This window comes from Helobdella robusta (assembly GCF_000326865.2).
Source record: "Helobdella robusta unplaced genomic scaffold HELROscaffold_61, whole genome shotgun sequence".
Lineage (NCBI taxonomy): Eukaryota > Metazoa > Annelida > Clitellata > Rhynchobdellida > Glossiphoniidae > Helobdella > Helobdella robusta.
The window spans coordinates 436,953-464,365 of NW_008705338.1; the positions used below are offsets into that span (position 1 = coordinate 436,953).

Sequence of the window (27,413 nt, forward strand, 5' to 3'; positions counted from 1 at the left end):
TGACGCTATATTTTGTTGCAATATTCTGCCTTTTTTACGGATTCACAATATCAATAGCTGATGCTTCGAAGACTTAATATACCAAAAATAACAATTTATTAATTTTAGAATATTTGGTTTTATAGTACTTATAGTAGCATCTCTCTTAGTCAACTTTAGCTACACATTGTTTGAAACCCCACTATTATCAGAATTGGTATTGACGCTATATTTTGTTGCAACATTCTGCATTTTTTACGGATTCACGATATCAATAGCTGATGCGAGTCGACATCGAAATCAATATTCAGAACTGCTCTATTACTCTCTTTAGCTTTTTTTATTTGTCGCAGACTTTGTTCTAGATCGTTCCTAATCCATAATTACAATGTTTTCGATCCATCCGTTGTGAATTCCCATATTTACTACAATTTAGTTTGCAAAATAGAAATATCTTGTAATGTTTCATAACATAGATGTTATGAGTACCTATCAAAAAATTAGTTGGTGATAATGAACGGAGAAGGAAATTCATTATAAGTGTTGAATTAATTAATTTTATTTTATGCACACAAAAATGAAATATATTTGCAACTTCTAACAAAAGTGGTTTAAACATCCTACAAGTATACAAAAGTATGCTATAATTTTCTCTAAATTTAAATACATATTGTTATAACCGTACGGTTATTTCTCTCTACGTGGATTCTCGATTTCTAAGCAGACTTACTTCCAGATGACTATTCGTCGGTAGTTAAGTTTCTCTTACATTGAGTTCTCTAGTCCTGGTATTCTGTACTGCAGTGAACTTCCAGCTATCGGAATCTTACCTCTGTCACCTGTGTGTAATCTCTTGAAGATCTCACTTCTAACACCAGTGTCGTAACCTCTTCGACCTCGTAACTACCAACACCGATAGCTTCAGTACTCGCTATATCTCCAACACCGTGTTGTAGCTTCCAACGATTGTCAAAAGTTCGTTTATCCGTAGGTTCAAGATCTCCGATAGATGAACACAACCACTTTAAACGCAAACTACGTCAGACGTTTATTTAATGCCAGCAGTAATAGAAACAATAACTTAATCCTAATAACTGCATAAAATCACTTTAATCACATTTACGTCAATTGTGCTTCGTCTTCTGATTAGCTTTACTCCTCGTGTTATTCTCGTCGTGTTATTCTCCTCGTTCCTTTTCTCGTTCCTTTTCTCGTTTTCCTTGCTCGTGTTCTTTTCGTGTTCTGACTTATATAGTGACCTTTTTACAACCGTTTTATTTAGCTCCGCCTCTTAATTAAATTATCATGTGCTTCACTTTAATTCACTTTTAATTTCTAATCTTTATTTTCGTATCTGTAACAATATCTTAATAAATATTTTTCGTTTTATTACATTTATAGCTGAATATGTTTTAGCAGTCATTTTAAATAGATCAGCTGTAAATTGAGAATACTGTTGAAATCAAATTATGTGGTTAAGGGGTCACGTTTTTCAGAAAGGCTTAAAATGAATAAGACTGGCGTGTAACTATGGGCGAAAGTATGGAATTGTCATGAAAAGTTGTTAAAATATTGACTTTACGAAATCAAAAATGGCGGTAAGAATTAGTGCAGATTTTGGACATTTAATCAAAGCAGTACTCACGAACAGACAAGATGATTAGACATTGGCTCTACAATATACAACAATTTAAAAAGGAATGAAATTATGTCTGATAGCTGTTAATGATCTCAGTTTTGCTTGCCAACCATGCAGAACAAAAACACTCTACAAGAACCGATAAAGATGACATATAATTGCAGCAAAGATTGCTGGCGTTAATAATTCAAAATCAACACAAATGTAACCATTATAAAGCATATATAATTCATCTATAATAAAGCATTTTCAAATTTTTTCTTGTTTTTAGACAGGCGAAATTTCAGGTTTTTCATGCTCAAATTGACTTTTCTTATTTTATTTTGTATGACTTAAATTATTTTTAAATATGTGGTTTTGGTCTTTCCCGGCTGTAAGATTTTGCGCAAAAAACGTCGTAATTTTTTTGCTGTACAAAATTTCGTTTTTAATGATGACTAAATTCTAGAGCTTTTGTTTTACACTCACCAATGTGCAAACAGGCACAAAATAATGGTTTCAGTATTCTAATTTTTGTAATGAATTGTGCCAATTCATTCTAAATATAAAAAATGACACGCTTTTGTGTTTCGTACTGCAATTTCATACAAATTGATTTCACATTTTATTATCAGTATAGTAAACATCAAACTGATAAATGATCAAGCTGACGTGGTGAAAGGGATTTTAGTTTGGGTAAAACACACTAAGCGATGTTTTGTTAACAACGAATTCAATCTGTCGTAAAATATGTCCATTTTCATTATTGAGGTGAGAAAGAAAAATTAACAATTTTGACGAAGCGGCAAATTCTTCAACCCCAGAGCATGTTTGAAGATACCGCTACTCATACAAAAGAGCTATCGCATTTAGAATATAGCTGGAATGAAATGGAATTTAAGTAAATGAAAACTTCTTTTTCAAATGCTACTTTTTGTCCAACTATTATATAAAAAGTGTTGTAGCTGTAACTTTATTGCTGGTGCTTTAAAAATTAAATTGATTGTCTAAAATATTTGCAATTTAACGAAAAAAATTAGTTTTTTGATATTCCAAGTTAAAAGCCAAGTTAAAAGCTTTGTATTTTTTACTTTAAGAATTAACTGTTTTCAACATTCAAAGCTTATTTGTTCGAATTAGAGAAAAGCATAAAAACGAATATTGATGAAACCTAATTTTTTGAAATGGGAATTTTAGAGGATAGATGGTTAGGAAATTTATGGTCCGTGAATCAGAATAAATTACAATTTTGTCGTAATAAAACTTTCAAGTGTTTTATGTTGAATAAATGATAAAGTACATTTTTGAATTAATAATTTTATTAAACATAGACCAAACATTACCAACTGCAAACAACCTTATTTAATTACATTGACCAATTCAATCGGATTACATTTCACAAATTCCTTACGGTGTTTCTCCGACTCCCTGTAACAAAAATTGCTCTTTAGTTGATTTATTAAATTCTTGAATTAATGATACACTCTTTCAGCACTACATAGGTTCTTAATGTAATTAGCTGCAATTCGGTAAGACTGTGTTTGGCCAATCGAAAACAGGTAACAGAAAGCCGTCTGAAAGAAGGAGCGAGATAGAAATATTTTATGAAAGTATTCCAGATATGATCAATTGAGATCCTTCTCATTAGTTCAGATTTTGCTCGTCTGAATTATAAATCGTTTTAATCCTTGTGGTTTTAATCATTGTCAGTGGAAATGCTGTCTCAGTGCCATTAAAAGAAAACTCAATTTTAAGTGAGTACACAGCCTTTGCCATCTATTTGGCTGTATGAAGGGGTCTAAGTTTGCGAATTGAAGATTTAATTTCCAAACTAGTCATTAATCCAGCAAAGGATTAGAAATTTTTTGTAGTCTTTTCAGGTGTATTGTGGCTGAGAAATAATAGTTTTCAAACTGCCTTTCACTGGTACTAAGGGAGTTGGTGTTTCATGAGGAATATGATGATTAAGATCGAGCCGTTTAAAATTTTGTATGTTTGGTAAATACGTCTGTCAATGAAATTTCGAGCATATGGTGGCGAGAAGCCATCAATAATAAGTTTTTTTCCCATGTTCTTTTTTGTTGTTAAATACGTTCAGTCATTCACATTCATATATCATCGAAATCTTTCAGGGACCCATAAACCTTGTCCAAATGATTGAATACTTTAAATTGCCACATAGAAACTTTTAAGTGTGAGACTTGACAATTTCAAACTTATTTTTTGGGACACCCTAAAATATATATTTATATATATAAATATATATTATTGATGAAAATCACAGCATGTTCGGCGTTAGTTAACTTCCTGTTTAATTTTTCTAACGGTTGATCGTAAATCATTTTCAAGTTTCTTTAGTTCAAAACCAAAATTTTTGTTTATTTTATACATATTAGAATAAAAAAGCTTGTTACGGTATTCCTATACCATCTTCGGTGTTCAAATTGATATGTTGTGTATGTGCCCAGATGCTCAAATATATATACTACTTTGTTGATTTCTTGTTTGATTAAAGTGAATACATAGTTAGTTTTACAATTTTCGACCGTTAAATATAACATTTTTACGTGATTCCTCTGTTACTAAATTTATTGGTATTTATATTTATATCTATGAGTATTGATTCGGCTAGTCTTAAATTATAATAGTTGTTACTGTAATTTCAACATTGTGGTCAAGTAATTTTAGTTTTGTGTTTCTCTTTCATGTTATTCTTTATAGTGCCAGTTTGTACGTACATCGTGAGTCTTCTCAATAACTTGGTCATCGTCATGCCAATATATTCAGAGTTATGGTGCCATCACTCAACAATATTACATTTGAACAGATATATTAGACGGCTATTATCCATTATCGATTCAAGTTTATCGTGAGTCTTCTCAATAACTTTTGGTCATCGTCATGCCAATATATTCAGAATTATGGTGCCATCACTCAACAATATTACATTTGAACATATATATTAGACGGCTATTATCCATTATCGATTCTAGTTTACTAATGCATTTGTATTTCATCACAAGAGATAACGTTTTTTGGTTGTAGTATATTCGTATTTTTATTTTTTATGATTCATTTCATAATTTTTTTATCCTGTTCGAATGCGGTTGACGTGAGTCTTATAATATATTATTATGTTATTTTTGTTACTATTGTTTGTTGCATTGTTGTTGTCGCTGATTTTGTCTTTTGCGTTCACTGTATTTTCTGAATCATGGAATTTTTAAATCCATTATTAATGAATAGTTTAGTGATTCCATCTAGTTCTGTTCTCCTGCTTTCTACATCAGAAGAGTGCGTTGTAGGCTCGGTTTACAAAGGCAGAAATCGTTCTTTCTAGGTATGTTTGACAACATTCACTATTGCCATTGAAGCATATACCTTTGTTTGTTGCTTTGGTGTATACTGAGGTTTTAAATTCATTTTGCACGTTTTGTATTATGGAATGGTAGTTTATTGTCAGTTTATTTTTCTATTATAAACTTTAATTTTGACGAATCTAGTCGTTATAAAAGTCTTGCTATTTGGTCATCATCTTTATATGTAACAAATATATCGTCAACTTATCGGCTGTAGGTTTTAGCTCTGGTTCTTCGTTAAATATCATTTCTTCGATATGTGCAACATAGAAGTTTGCAAAGAGTACTCTCAATGTAGAGCCCATTGCTACACCGTCTATTTGCTGATAAGGTGTGTTACTCGGGCCAACGAAAGGCGCCTTTTGGAATTGGTAGTGGTGAACGACTGGAATTATATATTCTATCTATTATTATGCTTATTGTGTTTTCTACAGGGACATTTGTAAAGAGTGACTCCACATTCAAAGATGCTATTTTGGTGTTAATGGATGGTTTTGTTGTAGGCAATAAATATATAAATTCCCTACTTGATTTCAGGTTATAGCTGTTAGGGGTGTAATGTGTAAGGTTGTAATTATTTTCTTGAGAATTTTTGCAATAGGGTAAGTGATCGCAGGTCTTTGGCTAATTATTGGTCGTAGAGCCTTATGCATCTTGACCGTGCCGCATGCATATCCTGGTTCATATCGTAGCCTAACGTAAGTACAAGCCTGAGTGCTCATTATGCAAATTTCATTTAGGAGGCGAACGCATTTTGTTTACATATATGTAGTAACGTAAATAAACAAGCCTTGTAAAGTGTTTAAAAATTTTATTAAACATCTAATCATGAAACGTTAACATTTTTCTGACATTTTTATGTTTAGTGTTTGTATCATTTTTCATTTTACAAAAATTATTTAACAAACAATTAGTAGCACTATACAAAATTCTATTACATATATCAATTGCAGCATGACCATTATCACAGTCTGGCCAATAACTAAATTCATGATCATCTAAAATTGAATTTGTTATTTTGATAGCCATCATTCTCTGTCTTTGTTCCTCTTTAAATATATTCCAAAAGTATCCACTTGTTAATTTCTTTACTACACAATAATTATAGGTTACTAAATCAATAATAGCCTTAGATGGATATTTCAAACCACCCCTGTCCACATTAGCAATGACAGAAAATGAAGGGTCCACATCTTCCATTGATCTATCCAATGACATCAAGTCTTTACATAATGGACACCAATTAAGCTTTTTCAGAGTTATATGTAGACAATATCCAGCAACGTATACAATAATTGGTTTTTCATCTTCCAAGTCAAAATCATTTTCATCAAGCTGTAAATTTTCATATTTTGATGGATCCAGGAAATTATCATTGACATCTTCACTGAATTCATCTTTAATAGTCTTTAGACAGCCAATTAATTTATTTTTCAAAACACTGGAGATTCTTAATTTTTTTTCTGACTCAAAGATTTGTCTAAGTGATACATTATAATTAGTTCCAGACAATTGTCTGTATAGACCAAACCTAGACTCTAAAGCATCCGTTTGGAATTTCCCCAACAAAACATATTTTAAATTAAATTCGGTACAACAGTATTTACTTGCCTCTATTAGAGTGGTCATTATCTTGGTCATTATCTTTTACAATTTTTAACAATTCTTTTAGGTTTGACAAATTATCCTTTTTATTGTTGAAAAGACCATCTCTCTCTTTTTTTTCAACTTCATCCAAAATAGTCGTTATATCAAACATATAATTGACATTTATCGGAGACTCAATATCATTAATAAATTGTAAGCGAACACTTTTAAAAAACAATTTCAGTTCTAATTCCTTGTTTACCACGAGTAGATATACTATTTCTGTTGGTACATCATGTGATAAATTAAAAAATAAGATATCATTGTCTCGACATACGACATTCCAAAATTTAGAAAGTTTAAGTTCCTTTACTTTGTCGCACAATTCAGAAAAACTATTTATTTTGTTTTTTGTTAAATATTGACTGTGCTCCATCAGACTTTTTGTAATTGCATTGTCAATATTCAAACTTTCCATTCGCTGCCTCTTTTTATCTGGCGATACCCTGAGAGTTACTGATGTAGTAGTCTGGGCATCCAGGAAATATTGAAGGAACTGAATCTTTTTTTAATCTTGGCCTCTCGAGAGAAGTCAAAATCATCTTTCCAGATTTAGCATCATATGAAGATTTTTTAGTAATGATGGCCTCAGCTGGAAAGTGCTTTTCACATACCTTAAAAAAAAAAATAATTATCATTTGTAATTAAATTATTAATAAAATTAATAAATTTCAATAAACATGCTACTCACTCACATTACAACTAATAATAACAAAACAAATAACATAGCTATGTAATGTATTATAATTTTGTAACAATGTAAGGAATTTAGTTAAAATCTGAAATCCTGGTCATGCACTTTATTCAATAGATCATGCTTACTCGTGAATGCAAAGTAGGTTTCCAATCTTTTCTCGGAATTGCAGATATCCATTTTTGAAACATGTGTTCATCTTTAGGAAAACGAAAGGAATGTACTTTTTGTTCAATTGTATAATTCCCTTGGCAAAACGGAACAATACATTTATTCACCATTATTACAAAATATTATTCCTTCCGAAATTTTTTGATAATTAAATCCGAATAACAAGTAACCAATTACGAAGAAACAAATAAAACGTGCAACGCCGATCAAGTAAACAAGAAAATGAAATAAATCGTTCGCCTCCTATTTGATCAAAACATTAAAATAGGGATGTGAGCGCTCAGGCTTGCTATTTACGTTAGGCTACGTTCATATTCGTCCATACTCTTCTCTTCTTTTCCCTTCTGTTTTGCCATTAATTTTTCTGATGATCTCCTTCAACTTTGTCTTAAGTTTAGCAGTTGGATCTAATAGCAGCTAATCTTATTAAATTCCGTATAATTAATGCTATATAATTAATCTCTATTGGCACGAATCAATACTGATAGAACAAAGACATAGGATAATAATTATTCATTCTTCCTACCAATAAATTTAGAAACAGAGGAATCATCGATAATAAATGATAACACGTAAAAGTGTCATTATATTTGACTTTAACCAAACAGTTTATATATATATATATATATATATATATATATATATATATATATATATATATATATGAGCATCTGGAAGTTAATTAACGCCGAACATGCTGTGATTTTCATCAATAATTGTATTTCTGACAGTCTTAATCCATATAATATATATATTCATATATATATATATATATTCATAAATATATAATCAATATATGTATATATATATGGAATATACATTCATATGTGTATATATATTTATATGTTCATATATACACATATGCCAACACGTGGGTTAACATGTGATTGATACACACACTTCACATAATTGACTCAGAAACGATTTAAATTTAACCTTAAAAGTAACGCCGCTATCAAAATCGCCACTGAAAACTTGTATATATACCGCTACTCCACTATTAACAATCCGATCAAGAGATGGTGCCGTTATACAAAGTTGATTTTTATTTAATTTTGGTTTTATTAAAACGAAATTGTCGATTTTCGTTTGATATGTTGGTATAATATATTTTTTACATTTTACTTTAATTTTTTTATATTTTCAATTACATTTTACTTTCAGTTGATTTACCGAATCATATTAAAGTTGTTATTTATGAGAAGCTGGCTGAAATCGAGTAACTATAAATTTAAATACAAATAAGTTTTTAATATTACAACGTGATAGCCGATACATATTGATGTTTCACTGGTGGTTTCAGTAAATTAATGATCTTTTTAAACATGAAATATGTGCTACCGTTATTATTACCCGCGCTTAGAGCGATTTTTTTTACAGGTACAAGTATGAAATCGACACTTTGATAAAATGTACAATAAAATACACTGCATCTGGATTTCAGCGAAATTCAGATTCAGCTTTTCTGTCTTTATACTGTTACCAAACTGTTAAATTTGAAGTGAAACTGAAACTTTTTTATCATTTCATTTCGCATGTTCGTATTTCTTCTTTTTTTAAATCAAAATTTTTTGATCAATTGTCGATCAATTTTGAAAATTCAGGACCTTTGTATGGTAATTAAAACCGGTAAATAACGATACATCAACCGATACCGATGCATTGGTATCTACGGCTGTTCAAAAAATATAATATGTTTAAACAAACGTTTTTAAGCACAATGAGTCACTGTCAAATCAATTACAAATATTTTTATAAACATGATAAAAACTTTAATAAAAAGTTTGTATTTGTTATGCTAGTTTTTAAATGTATTCGCATGATAGTTTAAGTTTTATTAATTCATTATTTCATTACTGATTCATTATATCAGATATTGTTTGTCGATTGGATCACATGAGAAGCTCCAGTTAGCTGCAATGATTTCAATCTTCCAAATCATCAGAAGCAGTTCAAATTTTGATTGTTAAACACGAACCGCATGAACACGTATAATTTAATGAAAATTTATAATATATTTTGTGCCCATCTCCTTCACATTTCAAATTGTCGCTTTCATTTATACATTTTTTTCAAAAATCTAATTTACTGCTAGACATTGAAAAACTTTAGTATTTAATTGTGTTATTCTTTTCATTTTTTAAAAATAGTATCCTTAAAATTGTATAAAATAATCCTATTAAATTAAGAAACCATACAAAAACTAACTTGAATGACAGACAACAAATATAAAAATCTAAGGCTTTAGGAAGAAATGGAGTGTTTTATTTCAAATAACATCTGAATGTCGACTAGTCGGAGCACTTTAACTGTCTCAATTTACAGTGATAACAATTCAAATAATTGACGGAAAAATGGCCATTACGGGAGAATAGTTTGGGTCGTTTTAAAAAATGCGTTATACTGGTGACATCAGCAAAAATTAAAATGAAAGTTTTAAAAACCTGTGGTTTCTCTACATGCGAAGCCGGTACAACAAATGAGAAAGAAATTAAGTCTTTAAAATTGAAACTTCATTTCAATTAACATACATTTTATTAAAATTATTTCGACGTTATACCGTCATTACCAGTGCGCTTTTAATTTATTTAAAATTTTTATAATTTTAATATAATTAAAAAAATATACAATTAAATTCGAAAAAGAAACAAAATTTTAATGAAAAATTTAACAACGAGAAATTTTAAAAATTGTCCAGGTGGGAACAAAACGTCAAAATTGTAGGGCGCGAAATTATTATTATTAGCGACCATGCAAATTACAGATCTATAACCTTCTATAAAGTTTTATTTTCATTTATAAAAAAAATTGACCAATTTCAATTTCTTTAACAACATAAATTCGTCACCACCAGCATCCAAAAAAGATCGACCGCTAAGCAGAACACACACATTAACACACTTTCTTAAATATGGCAGAGAACATCAGCAAACTGTTACCATGGTAAAGTGAATCATTTTCTCATTAGTTCAATCCTATCATTTTATCATGTACCACAACTATTGCAATCATTAATAATGTCGATATGTTCATATTATTTAATAAAAGTTTCCATCCACGACTGACCATGCACTCACCTAGCATCAAAGCAATAAAACATAACACCAAAACAATTAGACCGAACAAAGAAACCATATCAATTAGTAAAGAAGACAGTGAAATGGTCACTGATGACAATAAAGGAACAAAGGCCTACGTTATAAAAACCCTTCTACAATGTGTTGAAGATTGAAAAATCGAAATAGTTCCTATACACTCAAGAATGTATTGGAAATCTATATGATTTGTGGAGGGCCGGCCGCCGCTGTTGAATAACTTCAGCTCTACTCGAGAATGTCTAAACAAATGGTTTTCAAACGTTTCTTGAAAGCATGTCAGCTCATGTTGAGTTTCTTCAAATCTACGGGTACATTATTCTAATATTAATAAAATAAATAATGAAGGCAAGAATTTTGTTAAAAATGTTGAGAAACGTAACAAAAAAATTTATCCAACGCTAGGAAAAAAAGGCGTGCAGATGGAATCAGTAGGATTAATGGAAGTAAATTGTTTTCATGTTTTGCTGAAGTTTCAGAGTCTGAGGTTAAAACACTACTCAAGTCACCAGCGAAAACATGCATGTTAGATATTATTCCGACGCACATCTTGAAAAAATATGTTAGTTTGTTCATTACGTTTATCACAAGTTTCATTAATGCAAGTTTAAAATTTGGCATTTTTCCGCTATACTGTAAACATGCGGTTAAGGTTAGGTTAAAGGTTTCTCTCTCTCTCTTGCGTTTGCTTCAGAGGTTTCAACGACAAACACACACAGCGTATATGAATACGCGTGCAAACCACGCATCGTACACATTGTTTATGATGGGCGGGGATCTCTGTGTATTCGAACGCAGTCATTACAATAGAAAGACCAGACGCCTTTAACCATTGAGCCATCACTCCTCTTTTGAAAAATACTAAGACCAACAAATAAGATTTGAAAAATTATCGTCCAATATCAAATTTGCTTCCTCTCAAAGATTGTTGAACGTGTTGTGGCAAAGCAACTTTTAACACATTTGGAGTTGCACAATCTGATGCCCATCAATCAATCTGGCTATGGACGTTATCACACCAATGAAACCGCGTTGTTGAAGATTTTGTCTGAACTCTATTCTCCCATTTAAGACTGGTAATGTGCTTATCTGAAGTTGATGCCTGGATGTAAAACAATGGATTAAAATTAAATCAATGCAAATCTAAGTTTATGCTGGTGGCAACTTGGCAGCAGTTGGCGAAAATTAAAATCAACTTAGTAAATGTTGGTGGTCACGAGATAGAGTTCTGTGAAAGTGTAACGAATTTGGGTTTTGTTCTGGATCCAAATCTGTCAATGAAACATCACTTAAAAATGCTCTCTTCATCATGTACATATCACCTGCATAAGTTGTATCGCATTCGAAGCTATTTAAATAGATCAGCCATGTAGACATGTTCATGCATTCATTCACTCGCGGTTGGACTATTGTTTTATGGCTTCCCAAATAAATGACCTGCTCATCAATTATTCAAAGTAGTCTCGCTCCTACGAAGCAACTCCGTAATAAGCCGGCCAACATTAGCACTTGCTTCAAACCCAAGAACATCTCATTAAAGCTTAGCGTGGAAGCTAGCATTGAAAGCACAAAAACTCAGACCCATTATATAAATAGCTGAAGTATTTATATTTCAAAGGAATACAAATTATCACGGAAATCTATTATAACAAACATCAAAAAGTACTTCAGTCGATACAGAATAGAGCAGCAAAAGTTATTGTTGGCGGACTAAAATTTAATCATGTGAGTAAGACTCTGAGAGATCTTCACTGGTTGACTGTTGAAAAGCAGAAAATTTTCAAGTGTGCATTTCGATGTATAAGGCCATGAATGGACATTTGCCTAAATATTTGTTAAAAATAAATTTTAAAAAAATCAGTTACGTCGAAGGGCATTTGCTTGAGAAGTCATCGCTCAAAGTTAATGATAGCAAACAGTGCTCAATTGTGTACTGGTGCACGAAGCATTGCCAGAGTCTTTGAAGAAACCGAAGATGACCATCGATGCTTTCAAGAAGAGTCTTAAAACATCAAAAATTAATTATTGTTTATTTACGCGTACTCAAAACAATTGTTTATTTGTAGCGGTTTTGAAATTTTCTTTTTATTTAATTTGCGCAGTACAAATGATTTGAAATAAATAAATAAAATAATATGTGAATTTATATATATATATATATGCTGGTAAAAGAATATAATTAATGCAGTAATTTATGAAAGTTACAGAATTTCTAGCTCACGAGAAAGATGGAGCATTCGTTGCTCGCGTTCTTGTTCACCTGGTAAGTTTTTCCGGTTTGTCATAGTGAATGCTGGTAAAAGACCATAAATTAATGCAGTAATTTATGAAATCTACAAAATTAGTAACGAATATATGTAAATGTAACAAAAGTCTGTAACAGAGGCCTAATATTAAAGAAACCGCCTAAATTACTACAAAAATGACTAAAAATAGAAATTTTGATCTACCATTTACTAAAACCGAAAATAAAAGAACATTCAATGAAGCATGTCTCGTCTCAACTTTTCAGAATCATATAAGACCAGAGGTAATTTTATTAGCAAAATCATAAATAATGGCCTATAGTAATGCAATTACGTTCAAATCCAAACATTATAAATAGGAAACAAGATAAACTTTCTTCTTACGTAATTTTGAACGCACATAAGAATACCAGTAAATTTTGTAAAATCACAAAAAATTTCACTGACTATTTTAAAAAGCATTAAATTATTAAATTTAATTGATAATATTAATAGATATAAAAATTTAAAGTTTAATAAATTAGTAGGCGTACATGTACCAGGATACATGTGCGGGAACGTGAAAACACAAACCAGGCTTCCCATTAAAACTTTCCGTTAAGTTCAACAACGACTTACAACATAGCTAAACAATTATATTCCATTCTCACGCCACACATTTATTTATTCAGCCAAGGATTTCAATGAGTGATAAACAATAAAACTCATGTAACTAGTAAATGAATAATTTGGAACATCTGACTCTTTCAATGTTTATTACTAGTTTTTGATAAAAAATTGAATTAATTATTTAATCCTTAAATTTTTTTGCATGAACTTTGTAACAACTGTTGTTCTAAATAATTTATGTAAAGCAAACGATAAAATCAACTTTCTCCCAAATAACATCCTGAAATTTTTTTGCATACATTTCTGATGCAGCCGCCTTTATGTTATATCCAAACTAATATTTCATTCTCACAATAAATTTTACAATGCAAACATACACTCAGATATTCAACACACTCGATTCAAAACTGATCAAGAAAGTAGAAATTAACAGCAACCACGTTATCCAACCCCATTTCAAACAATCAAAATTACTCCACACAACCTTCGTCAACGTAAACATAACTATCTTAGTCGTCATTCTATCAATTTACTAGAATAAGACCTTCATCACAATACACCTTAAATATATTAAAACTCAATAAATATTTATTTCTTCAATATTGCAAACACATAACCTACCTACTATGTCAAACAATCCACAATTTATTCTTTTTTTAATTCTTATTTATTTTCATTTCTATTATGCCTTACTCCGTTATTTACTTTCTATTTTCGTTACATATTATTGGCCTGCAATGTTGTAACAGTTTCTACAGTAGATTCTAATTTTTTAACGTATAATAAAAAAATCCTCCATACTATTGCTGGCATTTAAAATATTTTAAAATTCTTCCTCTAGTTCTCTGGATTGAAGACTGGAATTTATTTAATTCTCCACTGGCTTTTAAAATATTTTCAAAGTATTCCTTTAGTTTTCTGAATTGAAGACTGGTATTTAGATTTAGTGTCTGTTCTTAATACATGTTCCATCACACATACGCAGCAATTACAGCCATCTTTTAGCTTGCGCCTCATATTTAAAAATCCTTTTATACCTCACTTCATTAATATGCGGTATTATATTTGGCGGTATGATATTTTGAAAAGATATCCATTTAACCATTGTTTATAAGTTATGGTATTACCATTAGTTAGAAAGTTATGCAATTAATCTTTGTTAAAGAGTTGTGATAATTACATCGGTAGCGAGTTATTTGAAATCTTTGGCTAGAACAAACTTAAAGTGAATTTAAAAAAGCTTTAGAATTAATTCAAATTTTAACTCAACTGTTATTATATCCATAAAAAATGATACGATCGGGATGATTGAATTTTTATTCAATAAAAAGCATTTTCAATGTTTTTTTGCACTAAATCTTTGAAAATTTTTCACAAAAACCTACGCTCAGAAATTTATAAACAGACATGGATTTTTTTATTTATAAACCCTGAAATTTTTACAGGGTTAGTAGGGGATGGTTTGCTAAATTTTTGTTCGAAAAAACACGTTTTTATGGATATTATCATTAAATATAAAAAATTGTTTTAACGAAAACTGAGCTTCAGTTTTTTTTATTTTTTACCGAATATGTTGTTAATAAACTCTTAAGATTTCACAGGCCTTTGCGAGTTATATGAGTTTTATTGTTTATCACTCATGAAATACTTGGCAAGAATAAATTTAAAGTGTATTTAAAACAAAACAATGCTTCAGAAATAATCAGGATCAAGTCTGTAGAGATCAAGCGTTCAAATTTTAATTGTATATAACTATATGCATATATATATAATTTATAAAATATATATATATATATAATTTTGGTTCAAGACACTTGGGAATGATTTACGACCAACCATTAGAAAAATAGAAAAACTAAACAAGAAAGCTAACTAACACAGAACATGCTTGGATTTTCTTAAATAATTGACAGTTTTAATCAAATATATATACAAATAAAGCTAACAATCCAATATATACACATAAAGCTAACAACCCTCTACGACCAATGATACGACCTTCACCACTTACCCCATTGCAAAAATACTCAAAAAAATAATTCATCATAAACCCCTAACAGCCACAACCTAAAATCAAGTAGAGAATTCATAGATTTATTGTCTACAACAAAACCATCCATTAATACCAAAATAGCATCGTTCGATGGAAAGTCACTCTTTATGTATATTACTGTAGAGGACACAGTCAATCAATCGATCTTGGTTATGCGTCCAGAGACCCGGTTCCCGAGGTAGGACGTTGTTTTCTTTGCCATTAGCTTTTTGCGCCAAATTAGACGATCAGTTGTATCCATTTCATTTAAATTTAGAGCTTTCATGTTTTGCTCGATTGTTTGTGACCAGGACTTCTTTGGACGGCCTTTGAGACGTGTGCCAGGTACTTCAACATCTGCTAGAGAAGTTATGGCACTGTTTCCACTTCGTTTGACATGACCAAACCACCGCAGACAATGTTGCCGGCATTCGTCTTTTATATTATCTAAACCAGCACGACGCAAGATTTCGGTAGATTTGATGTGGTCCTTCAGACTAATTCGTTGCATCCATCGGAGCATTTTCATGTCGATTCGTCAAAGTTGTTGTTCCAGTTTGGTGGTCATTGGCCATGTTTCTGCACCATATAACACCGAACGTATCACAGATTTATAAAGTCTTGATCGTAGTGGTAGTGGGATGTCACGCCGCATCAATATAGAGGCAAGAAGATGCCATTTATTCATTTATTCCAGGCTGCACGTATGCGTGCTCGAACGGCAGCTTCAGTTGTTCCAGGACAATCTAGAACATCCCCTAGATATAGAAACGATGTGACTTTCTCTACCTTAATGGCTTCAAAAACATTGCTATTTCAAATGGATTGATGCAAGCAGGACAAACAAAATTGGACACACATTAGACGGCATTGAGCAATTTCTCCAGATTTCACGGCAAAGTTGTAGTAACGTTTAGATATCTGCATACCAGATGCTATGATAATGTTATTTGTGAGTTCTGCTGCCTTTCCATCCTTTATAGCTTTCAGAGTATCCGTAAGCTCCTCTACAATGATGTCTGGAATCGGACCTTCGATGAGTGGAGCGTCAAAGTTAACATTGATGGGATTTGTTTCGGTTGAAGTATTCTCTCCACTGTAGCTTGATCTCATCTTGTTCAAGAACTATCTCATTTTTGTCATTTTTGATACATGAGGCACCAATTATGTTTTTTTTCGTACGCTTTACTTGTTTAGACTCTCTGCACTTATCTTTATGGTCATCAACAGACTTGGATTTTTTGCCATTGCTTGTATGCAACTTTCTTTTCAGCTATTGCATTTTGTACACTGTCATTCCACCACCAAGTGTCCCGTTCATGCTGACGTTTTGTACCAGTTTTCCCATACAAACTGTAGTTACAGCGTTTATTAAAACGGTTTTGTATGTACTCCAATCTGTACTGGCTTGCGATTGGTGGTCTAACTGTGTGGCGACAATCTGTTGAAATTTTTCTCGATGAATATTGCTTTTCAGCTTCCACGATTTGATTCTCCGAGGCATTTGTTTAGACTTATGTTTTGACAGTTCGACAACCAGGTCTGCTACAAGGAGTCTATGTTGGACGACACATGATTCGCCAGGTAGAGCTTTGACATTTATGAATTGCCTTCGGTGTTGTTGCTTGACAGCGAAGAAATCAAAATGCACATACTTTTGTATGTTATGAGATGTTCCAACCTCTTTCTAATATATGTGTTCAGCAAATTCAAGGATGGTTCGCCAGGTATAACTTTGACGTTTTTGAATAGCCTTCGGTGTTGCTTGACTTTCAATTTCAATCAATTTGCGTGGCTGATGGTCAACTTTTGTATGTTATGAGATGTTCCAACCTCTTTCTAAAATATGTGTTCAGTAAACAAAACCCGTGACTTTCAGCAAACTCAAGGATGCGGTTGCCATCTTCATTCCGTTTTCCATAGCCAAAACCACCATGTACGTTGTCAAAACCATCTGTTTTCTCTCCAACGTAGCCATTTGAGATCGGCTTTAATCAGGATTGTTTCAGATTTTAGTATTGTTGAGATGGTGTCAGAGAATGCAGCCCAGAAGTCATTTTTCATCTCTTCTGATTCGCCTGTCTGTGGTGCGTATGCAGAAAAAAATAATCATTGTTTGCTTTTCTATGCGAAGCTTGATCCACATGAGATGTGAATTAATCTTTTTAATATCCAGTACTTCTTGGGCTAGCGGTTTTCTGACAAAAATTGCAACACCATTTTTGGCCGTCTTTTGACCATTCCAGAATAGTTTATATTTTTTTTTGTCTGAGTTGATATGACAGACACCATTCGATTTCCATCGGGTTTCCTGAAGGCAGTGCCTTCTACATTCGATCATTTCTGCGATTTCCATGCTGCGGCCAGTCAGTGATCCAACATTGAGCGTTCCAAATCTAAGTACCATAGAGGGGCCATTCTGAATTTTTCTAAACATCCCTCCGCTATTGCTTACTTCCCAGGGCCTCTTGGCACCCCTTGACCACTTAAGGCCTAGGGGCCATTGTTTTTTTTTGTGATGGCATAAGTTGGGGAAAAGTTTTTGCATCCTGACACCCATCCTGACGACAACCGCCATTTAGAAAGCGGTAGGCCTAGCCTTTTGCTCAAAAGCACGCAAGGCAGCGTGGATGCAGTTTTATGTCATGCCCAGGACTAGGACCATACATAGCCATCTAATATTTTGTTCAAAATGTAATATTGATGAGTGTGGGCATCATAATTCCGAATATATTGGTATGACGACGACTAAAGTTATCAAGAAAACTGACGATGCACGTACAAACTGGCGCTATAAAAAATCACATGAAATAGAAACACATAGCTAAAATTACTAGAAAAATCTTGGACCATAATGTAGTCGAACATTCAGTGAAATACGAAAGTTTGTTTTTTTTACTAAAATACTCCGGCAAATAAATTTAAAAAAATTTACAATAATTGCGACGCGTAAAATCTTCCTTCGACATTGCAAGAATTAATTTGCAGAATTAATAAAATTAATAAATAAATTTAAATTATTAAATTTCAACACAAACGGTTTTAAAAAAATTTTGAGGTGTTTTTTTCAATGATAATCGAAATGATATGAAATAATAAAAAAAACTATGTACCTAATTACGTTATTTAAATATTTTTTCAACTTATTCAAATCAACTTTCTAAATACATTTAGCTTCTCTCTATAATCTAGTTTAGAATGTGCATCCAAATAAAAAAATTTTTGTAAATTTTTAAACTTGAATGTGTAAAATTGCCAAAAAGAAAGTGCGAGTTGTGTAACATATAAAAACAAAAAGAAATGAAAAAAAAACAATATAATAAGAAGCAATAAGTACCTTACTAGTGCAATGACAAATAAAAAGTAAAATGTAGAATTTTAATGTCAGTCAATCGTTTTGAAACAGTTCGTTGACATAAACTTTATTCTCCAAAACATTATTCAAACCGCTATGTTGCTTCAGTTTAAATCGAATCATCATTAGATCCACCATTTTCTTAATGCAATAAGCTCCAACGATTATTTCCGTAATTATAAACAAAGCTAAAATAATATTAAAACATCGTTCAACAGGTTTTTGCAAAAAGGGACCATAAACACTCAGAAATATTATTGCTGGAAACTGTAACGCTACAGTCAAAACCCAGAAAGCTGCCAACTCCGTAACCTAGTTGAATTTAAAAAAATGTTTTACAAAAAAAAAAATCTAAATTAAAAAAAATCTAAATTAAAAAAAAATCTAAATTTAAACATACTAAAATAATGCATTAAAATATAATTACTTTTTCCATTAAATTTCCTACATATGCCAAATAGATTCGTGTGAGTTCAACCAGCGACATGCATGCATATAAACTGACCATAATCGTTTCGTAAAAGTTCGGCAAAATATCTATCTAAAATTGAAATATTTTTTGATTATTCATATGCAAAAATAAATCATAAACGAAATAAATACGATAATTATCTACAACTCAAAAACCATTCGTGATGTGAATGAATTAGATAACTTCGGTAAGAAGTGCTTCCCAGAAACCTTTTTATCCCACCGAATACTTAATTTTCAAATAAAAACCATTTTAATATTATTTGATACTCATTATCAACTTTGGTATTTTAATATTCAAGACATTCGTAGAAAAGAACTGACAAACAAAATTAACAACTCAAGCTGCGGTACGCTCAACAGGGACACAACAACAATAGCATAAAGCAACCATTCGTTTAAAGCAACAATTTTATTCAATGGATGGCCTCCTCCCATACATTAAATCTGTTTGAGCAAATACTACTAGGATCTGTCAATGGAACACTTGCACAACTTCTGTGCATCATCATCGATAGCTACTAATCAAAATTGAACAACATTTGTCTGTTTTGCTACTTCTAACCGGACGATGTGTCATATCTCTTAAATAGCATCAAGAACCCTATTCATATCAACGCAATAGACCTTTGGGATAGTCCTGTGGAGGTTGCCAAATGGCTACAGATTCGGTTGAACCAATTGGCTGACGTAATATATAGGGCAACAACAACAAGCAATTAAAAAAATATAAATACGTAACGCGCAAAAAGCAACTTATATGTTAATTCTAAAGCAAGAAATAGTTTTAAATTTTAATACAATCTATATTTTATGATTTTATATTTGATTTTAACTAAAATAATGTTTTTTATATTAACCGTAACTTCATTTCTCCATTAAAAATTTTTATTTATTTTTTATCATTATTATTGTGTTTTACAATTTATTTTTTCCATTTTTATTCTTTTATATTGCCTTTAATATTTTTACTATTGCATGTTGTCCCTGACCTGTGCCTTCGTCAAAGCTTAAAGATTAATAATAGAAATATTATCGCGTCTTTTCTCACTAGACAAAATAATCTATTTCAGCGTAACAGCATTCCAATACATTTGATCTGGTCATTACCTCAACTTAGTTTGCTGACTGCATAAATCATCACCTTTCGATCTCACTTGCTCTTCCCATAACATAATTTTTTATTAGTTATCTTTATTATAATTGTAATCTTTAAATTTTTAAAAATCCCATGTATTTAAGGAGATTAAGAAGCAAAGTCAGCAGCGAAGTTTCTAGAAGGTGTGATGCGAAGTTGTAATTTATGTAGTTTAGTGTTTCTATTACTGTTGGCATTCAAATAAAGTGACAAATATTTAACTTTGTCACTTAAATATTTAACAAATAACAAATATTTAAGTGACAAACACATCCGAAATCATCTAATCATGTAATACATCTGACATACTGAAAATTTCCAAAAAACATTGACAATCAATAAAAAAAAAGTAAATGTTATAGCAGAATAAAAAGGCATGGAATGCAATTTTTTAAAATTATTATTACTAGTAGAAAAAAATAAAACTATAATAATCTATACTCGCAGAAAGGCAGACTAATGAAATAAAAGAAATAAAAACTACTTTTCATGCCTTTCTATAATTAAAAACTCTGCAGAAGGTTTGTTTATCTTAAGATACTGATATAAGTGTTAATCATTGTCGTCATTCTATAAATTAAATTGTCGTCATTAAATCAGTGAACCTACGTTCCCTTATATATCTCTCAGCTTGGTCACAAAATTACCATAGAAAGAGCAAACAATAATTCCATTAATCAATTGTAAAATAATCGTTTTCGCTCATTACAACACAAATTCCTACAATTAACGTCGCTGTCATCGTGGAAAAAATTTAGTTTGTCTACGTGAACGGCTTTCATGTTTTTCGGTGTTCTTGAGTGCGTTGAACAACGTCATTCAATCTGGAAAAAACTCGGTATGGCCTTTCTAATCTCGTTGAAGCTTCGCAAACCGTCTTTTTTTTACACGGGCTGATACAGCACACGATACGTCACACCAAGTCATTATTTTTGAAACCTGCATCTAAGTGTTTTTATCTTGCGACTGTGAGGCTTTGTAAGTGGCTGGTTTCATAAGGCTTTTGTAGCCGTTATGTCCATAAATTTCGGGGTACTTGTTAGGTGCGCCAGCAAAATCTATCACTTCATGTCTTGCGCTAGATGCTGAGTAGTTTCCCCTGGTTTCTGCATACGGCATTCAGGTTGTCTTCCGTATATTTGTTTCCATATTTGTCTTGCGCGTCGGTTAGAATCTCGAAGCTGTGACGGTCTTTGGCAATGCCGTCGTTCGTTCTCTCGCGTTCCATCTATAGTTGAATTCTGCTGCTACCAGTAGTTTGATGGTACTTACCAGCAGTTTTATTAGTTTTAACTTTGGTAGTTTTATTAGTTTGGCAGGCGCGTATCTCTATTTTCTGAGTAATTTTCTTTATTTCTCACTGCGGTTTCCGTTCTAGCTCGTCCACTCTTTGGTTTAATGCTATTAATTTCTCTGACATTTCGGCAGTGTTGACGTAAATATTCAAAAAATGTTAATTATAAATACCAAGTACTCAGTAAAAAATGTACTTAAGTATTAATTACTGTAGACAATTGAGTACTTTGTATTTAAGAACTAAGTACAAGTACTAAGTATATAAGTACATGTGAAAATTAAATCAAAATGTTTTATTTTTGATACACTTCTGACACTTTATTTTCAATAAGTTTATTTATTAACAGTCACACACAGTTCAGTTTGTTCTTTTTTAGCAACAGAAACTCAAATGAGTCATTATCACACAGTCTATTTCTTTTGATGTAAGAATTAGTCCAGCTTGACTGAACAAACGTTCAACGGGAGCCGATGATTGTGTTGTATTTTAGAAACAATCTTGCAACATCTAACTCAACAATTATTTTAGTCAGTAATTATAAGAAAAAAATATTATTTATAAGTGTAAGTACTGAAAAAGTACTTAAGTACATAGGTACAATTTTTTTCACATACTTAAGTACAAGTATATAAGTGCAATTTTAGTACTTAAGTACGTACGTAAGTACTCGGTATCCCTGCATTTCGGTGACTTGTAATTTCAGTTTGATTGCCTGCTGATCAAGTTTTCTATTCTTTCTTCTTTCAGTTCAGAAATGTAAAAAGATCAATCAATCAATCTTCGTTTAGCGTCCAGAGACCCAATTCCCCCAAGGTAGGACGTTGTTTTCTTTGCCATCAATTTTTTGCGCCAAATTAAGCGATCAGTTGTATCCATTTCATTTAAATTTAGAGCTTTCATATTTTCTAGGTCTTCAAATAGAAACTCTATTGGATGGAAGCATAAAAGTTTGTCAATCTGGTTCAATCAATCTTCGTTTTGCGTCCAGAGACCCGGTTTCCCGGGGTAGGACGTTGTTTTCTTTGCCATCAACTTTTTGCGCCAAATTAGACGATCAGTTGTATCCATTTTATTTAAATTTAGAGCTTTCATGTCTTGCTCGATTGTTTGCGACCAGGACTTCTTTGGACGGCCTTTGGGACGTGTGCCATGTACTTCAACATCTGCAAGAGAAGTTATGGCACTGTTTCCACTTCGTTTGACATGATCAAACCACCGCAAACGGTGTTGCCAGCATTTGTCGTTTATATCATTCGTCATTTGTTTTTTACACAGAACCACTTACAATTTTACATATTTATTACATTATCTATAATCTTTTTATTATGTTTTTCATGCACATTTGAACCCCTGAGCCGGCCAACATGCAACTTACGTCGTCTCCCCATTTACCGACCTAGGAAGGATGAACGGCTGGGTTGGCCTGGGATCGGCTACCCGGATGAGCCTGCAGAAACTGCAGGATTCGAACCCGATCGTGGGAGTAGTAGACCGACACGCTAACTAATCGGCCACTTATTTTTGAATTATTAAACTATTTTCTTTGATTTTTCATAAACTTTTAAAATTTTAGTGAGATAAATATTGAATTATACCATATATTTAAAAACATTTTAAGACCCTTCTTTTTATTGTAATTTCGTCTTAATACGTGAATGTTAGGAGCTTCAAAACGCAGTTTTCAGGCTCTGAAATTACAAATTATAAATTACAAAAATGTTATAAACAATAAAAGAAATTGCTGAAATACTAGACAAATTACAAAAAATTCTACCACAGAAATGATAAATATTACAAAAAGCAGGAAACTGGAAAAAACACTTCAATTTTAACGACGATGAACCTTATAATAACATCGTTTCAATTCCAGTTACATGTCATAAACATTAGTAAAACCTTTGCGGATTCCAGATAAAATAATTATTCTTCAAAAATTGCCATTAAGCTTTTAATTATGTTTGGCAAAATCATATTAATATTCTAAAGAAAGGCCGTGAGGGTTCAGTCATGCCAATGCCAAAACCTCGTGAAGTCAAAAAACCCCAAAAATTACCGACCAATATCACTGAACTTGTAAAATTGAGTTGTGAATCAAAGAACGAATTAAACTAAATCGATTAACACATTTATCAAATTAATAAAATTTACAAAGTTAAAATCATGTGAGCTCCAGATAAGTTTGATAAATTTTCATCAGGAAGATATACCTAGCCTTTCAATGCCATACTTCGACATCAAATTAAACTAATAATAAACAAACATGTTGTAACTTTTTGGTAAAATAATTAGAACCATTTTGAAACTCAGCTGTCATTGACAAAAAAAAAATATTTACAATAATAATAGGATAACAGAAAGTTGTTTATTAAATAAAACAAAAGTACTAATCTATCAGCATACTGATAAAAAATCAACTGTACAACATTTCTTTAAATGTGATAAAGCCAAATTAAAAAGAATCACTATCGTAAACTATCAACTGTACAACATTTCTTTAAATGTGATAAAGCCAAATAAAAAAAAATCACTATCATAACTTATTTGACAATAAAAAACTATAGCAGTAATAAAAACTCTGAGAAATAAAACTGTAATCAGATTTAAAACATTCAAAATAAAGTTTAAACTCAACGAATGAATAGTCGATCAACATTAATCAATCAATCAATCAAAACTGTAATCAGATTTAAAACATTCAAAATAAAGTTTAAACTCAACGAATGAATAGTCGATCAACATTAATCAATCAATCAATCTTTGCTTTGCGTCCAGAGACCTGGTTCCCCGAGGTAGGACGTTGTTTTCTTTGCCATCAACTTTTTGCACCAAATTAGACGATCATTTGTACCCGTTTCATTTAAATTTAGAGCTTTCATGTCTTGCTCGATTGTTTGTGACCAGGACTTCTTTGGACGGCCTTTGGGCCGTGTGCCAGGTACTTCAACATCTGCAAAAAGTTATGGCACTGTTTCCACTTCGTTTGACATGACCAAACCACCGCAGACGGTGTTGCCGGCATTCGTCCTTTATATCATCTAAACCAGCACGACGCAGGATTTCGGTAGATTTGATGTGGTCCTTCAGACTAATTCGATGCATCCATCGGAGCATTTTCATGTCGGTTCGTCAAAGTTGTTGTTCCAGTTTGGTGGTCATTGGCCATGTTTCTGCACCATATAACACCGAACGTATCACAGATTTATAATGTCTTGATCGTAGTGGTAGTGGGATGTCACGCCGCATCAATATAGAGGTAAGAAGATGCCATTTATTCATTTATTTCAGGCTGCACGTATTTGACGCCACTGGTTACACTGCTGACACTTGATTGAATTGTTACCTACACCAGCTTCACAAACTGAACATGGCCATTATCCAGTAGCTGTGGATTGGATGGGTTTACCAGTGTTCATTGCTTTGATTTTCTTGATGTTGACTTTGAATCCATGATAGGCGAGTCTGTGCTGCATTCTGCTCAAACGTGGTTGTTAAAACGATTCATATTAGATTCCAAATGTCACCAGTGCGTATCGGTTTTGTGATTTCTTCCATCACAGTTATAAATAACAGTGGTCTGAGAATCGAGCCAAAGTGTACTCCAACGCCGATGCATCTGTAATTCCAACCGTTGTGCTGACGAAAGTCTTCGTATTCGTATACATTTCCATCACAAGTCGAGCAAGATATCTGGATTGAGTTGTCGACGTAGACTCCACCTGATTGCTTCACGGGGAACTCGATCAAATGCTTTTTCAAGGTCTACAAAATGTGTGATAGTTGTTGATGCTTTACGAGGTACTTTTCTTGCAGTTGCCGAAGGATGTGAATTGTATCAATTGTTGATTTGCTTGTTTTGCTATACAATACAGAGATTTAATTTGCTTTTAGTGAGCCACTTTCTGCACAGATCTGCCCGAGCCAGTGCGACTTGACGTCTTGCATAGTTGTTCTTCTTACGGAAAATTTTATGGTCATCAAAGACTTTGATTTTTGCCATTGCTTGTATGCAACTTTCTTTTCAGCTATTGCATTTTGTGCACTGTCCCGTTCATGCGGACGTTTCGTACCAGTTTTCCCACAAACTCTAGTTGTGATTGATGCACCGTTTAGATAAACGGTTTTGTATGTACTCCAATCTGTACTGGCTTGCGATTGGTGGTCTAACTGTGTGGCGACAATCTGTTGAAATTTTTCTCGATGAATATTGCTTTTCAGCTTCCACGTTTTGATTCTCCGAGGCATTTGTATAGACTTTATGTTTTGACAGTTCGACAACCAGGTCTGCCACAAGGAGTCTATGTTGGGCGACACATGATTGCTTCACGGGGAACTCGATCAAATGCTTTTTCAAGGTCTACAAAAATGTATATCCCGATATGATGAACAGTTCAATGGATCACCTTTGTCTTTTTATAGCGGAACTCTCATGCTATAGTTCCATTCAGTTGGCTTTGAGCAATTTCTCCACACTTCACGGCAATGTTGTAGTAACGTTTGGATACCTGTAGTACCAGATGCTTTGATAATGTCATTTGTGAGTCCAGAGGGCCCTGCTGCCTTTCCATCCTTCATAGCTTTCAGAGCTTCTGTAAGCTCCTCCACAGTGATGTCTGGAATCGGATCATTGATGGGATTTGTTTCGGTTGAAGTATTCTCTCTACTGTAGCTTGATCTCAACTTGTTCAAGAACTATCTCATTTTTGTCGTTTTTGATACATAAGTCACCAACTATGTCTTTTTTCATACGCTTTGCTTGTTTTGCTATACGGTACAGAGATTTCATTTGTTCACCTTGCTTTCAGTGAACCACTCTCTGCACTGATTTGTCCGAGCCAGTGAGACTTATCTTTATGGTCATCAACAGACTTTGATTTTTGCCATTTTTGTATGCAGCTTTCTTCTCAGCTATTGCATTTTGTACACTGTCATTCCACCACCAAGTGTCCCGTTCATGCTGGCGTTTTGTACCAGTTTTCCCACAAACTGTAGTTGTGGTGTTTATCAAAACGGTTTTGTATACACTCCAATCTGTACTGGCTTGCGATTGGTGGTCTAACTGTGATGTTCTAACCTCTTTCTAAAATTGTGTTAAGTAAACAAATCCCGTGACTTTAAGCAAACTCAAGGATGCGGTAGCCATCTTCATTCCGTTCTCCATAGCCAAAACCGCCATGTATGTTGTCAAACCATCTGTTTTCTCTCCAACGTGGCCAGTGAGATCGCTTCTAATCAGGATTGTTTCAGATTTTGGTATTGTTGAGATGGTGTCAGAGAATGCAGCCAAGAAGTCATTTTTCATCTCTTCTGATTCGCCTGTCTGTGGTGCGAATGCAGAAAAAATAATCATTGTATGCTTTTCTATGCGAAACTTGATCCACAAGAAACGTGAATTAATCCTTTTAATATCCAATACTTAGAATAGGAGTAAAACTTTGATATTTTTAATTGATTTTGATTTGCTTATTTTGTTAGTTCGAAAAAAAATTGAAATTTTTGTAAGAACCACATGAAATCTAAGTAAAATTTTGTATTTACTTTTAAAATAAGCAATGTAATTACAACCAATAACCAGACTGGAAAAAATACAGCATTAAAGTACAGCAACATTTGAAGAAGGAGAACTCCAAGGCAACTTTTTGCTTTAAATTGAAAAAAATTAACATTAATTATTTTGTTTTCAATTTTTAAAAAATCCAAAAATC

The 27,413-nt window shown here is 32.4% G+C and overlaps 3 protein-coding genes across 3 annotated transcripts in view; 1 reads left to right on the forward strand and 2 right to left on the reverse strand.

The window, feature by feature from the left end:
- Nucleotides 1-9,438, forward strand: part of HELRODRAFT_87902 (hypothetical protein) — a gene marked incomplete at both ends in the record, with an annotated part of 37,146 nt that extends 27,708 nt beyond the window's left edge. The window contains 2 exons of the mRNA XM_009029634.1: nt 8,633-8,687; nt 9,342-9,438. Coding sequence (XP_009027882.1) covers nt 8,633-8,687; nt 9,342-9,438 — 152 coding nt within the window. The remainder of the gene's footprint in view (nt 1-8,632; nt 8,688-9,341) is intronic.
- A 5,672-nt stretch (nt 9,439-15,110) lies between these two features.
- Nucleotides 15,111-18,028, reverse strand: HELRODRAFT_180379 (hypothetical protein; the record flags this gene model as incomplete). The annotated part of the gene is made up of 4 exons (XM_009029686.1): nt 15,111-15,132; nt 17,132-17,203; nt 17,284-17,438; nt 17,630-18,028. 4 exons carry the CDS (start codon nt 18,026-18,028, stop codon nt 15,111-15,113), a joined length of 648 nt encoding a protein of 215 aa, XP_009027934.1.
- An 810-nt stretch (nt 18,029-18,838) lies between these two features.
- HELRODRAFT_87870 (hypothetical protein) lies at nt 18,839-27,330 on the reverse strand (the record flags this gene model as incomplete). The annotated part of the gene is made up of 3 exons (XM_009029631.1): nt 18,839-19,117; nt 19,233-19,346; nt 27,247-27,330. Coding segments are annotated over 3 exons (477 nt in total), but the record flags the coding sequence as incomplete, so codon positions are not given.
- Between the last annotated feature and the right edge of the window lie 83 nt (nt 27,331-27,413).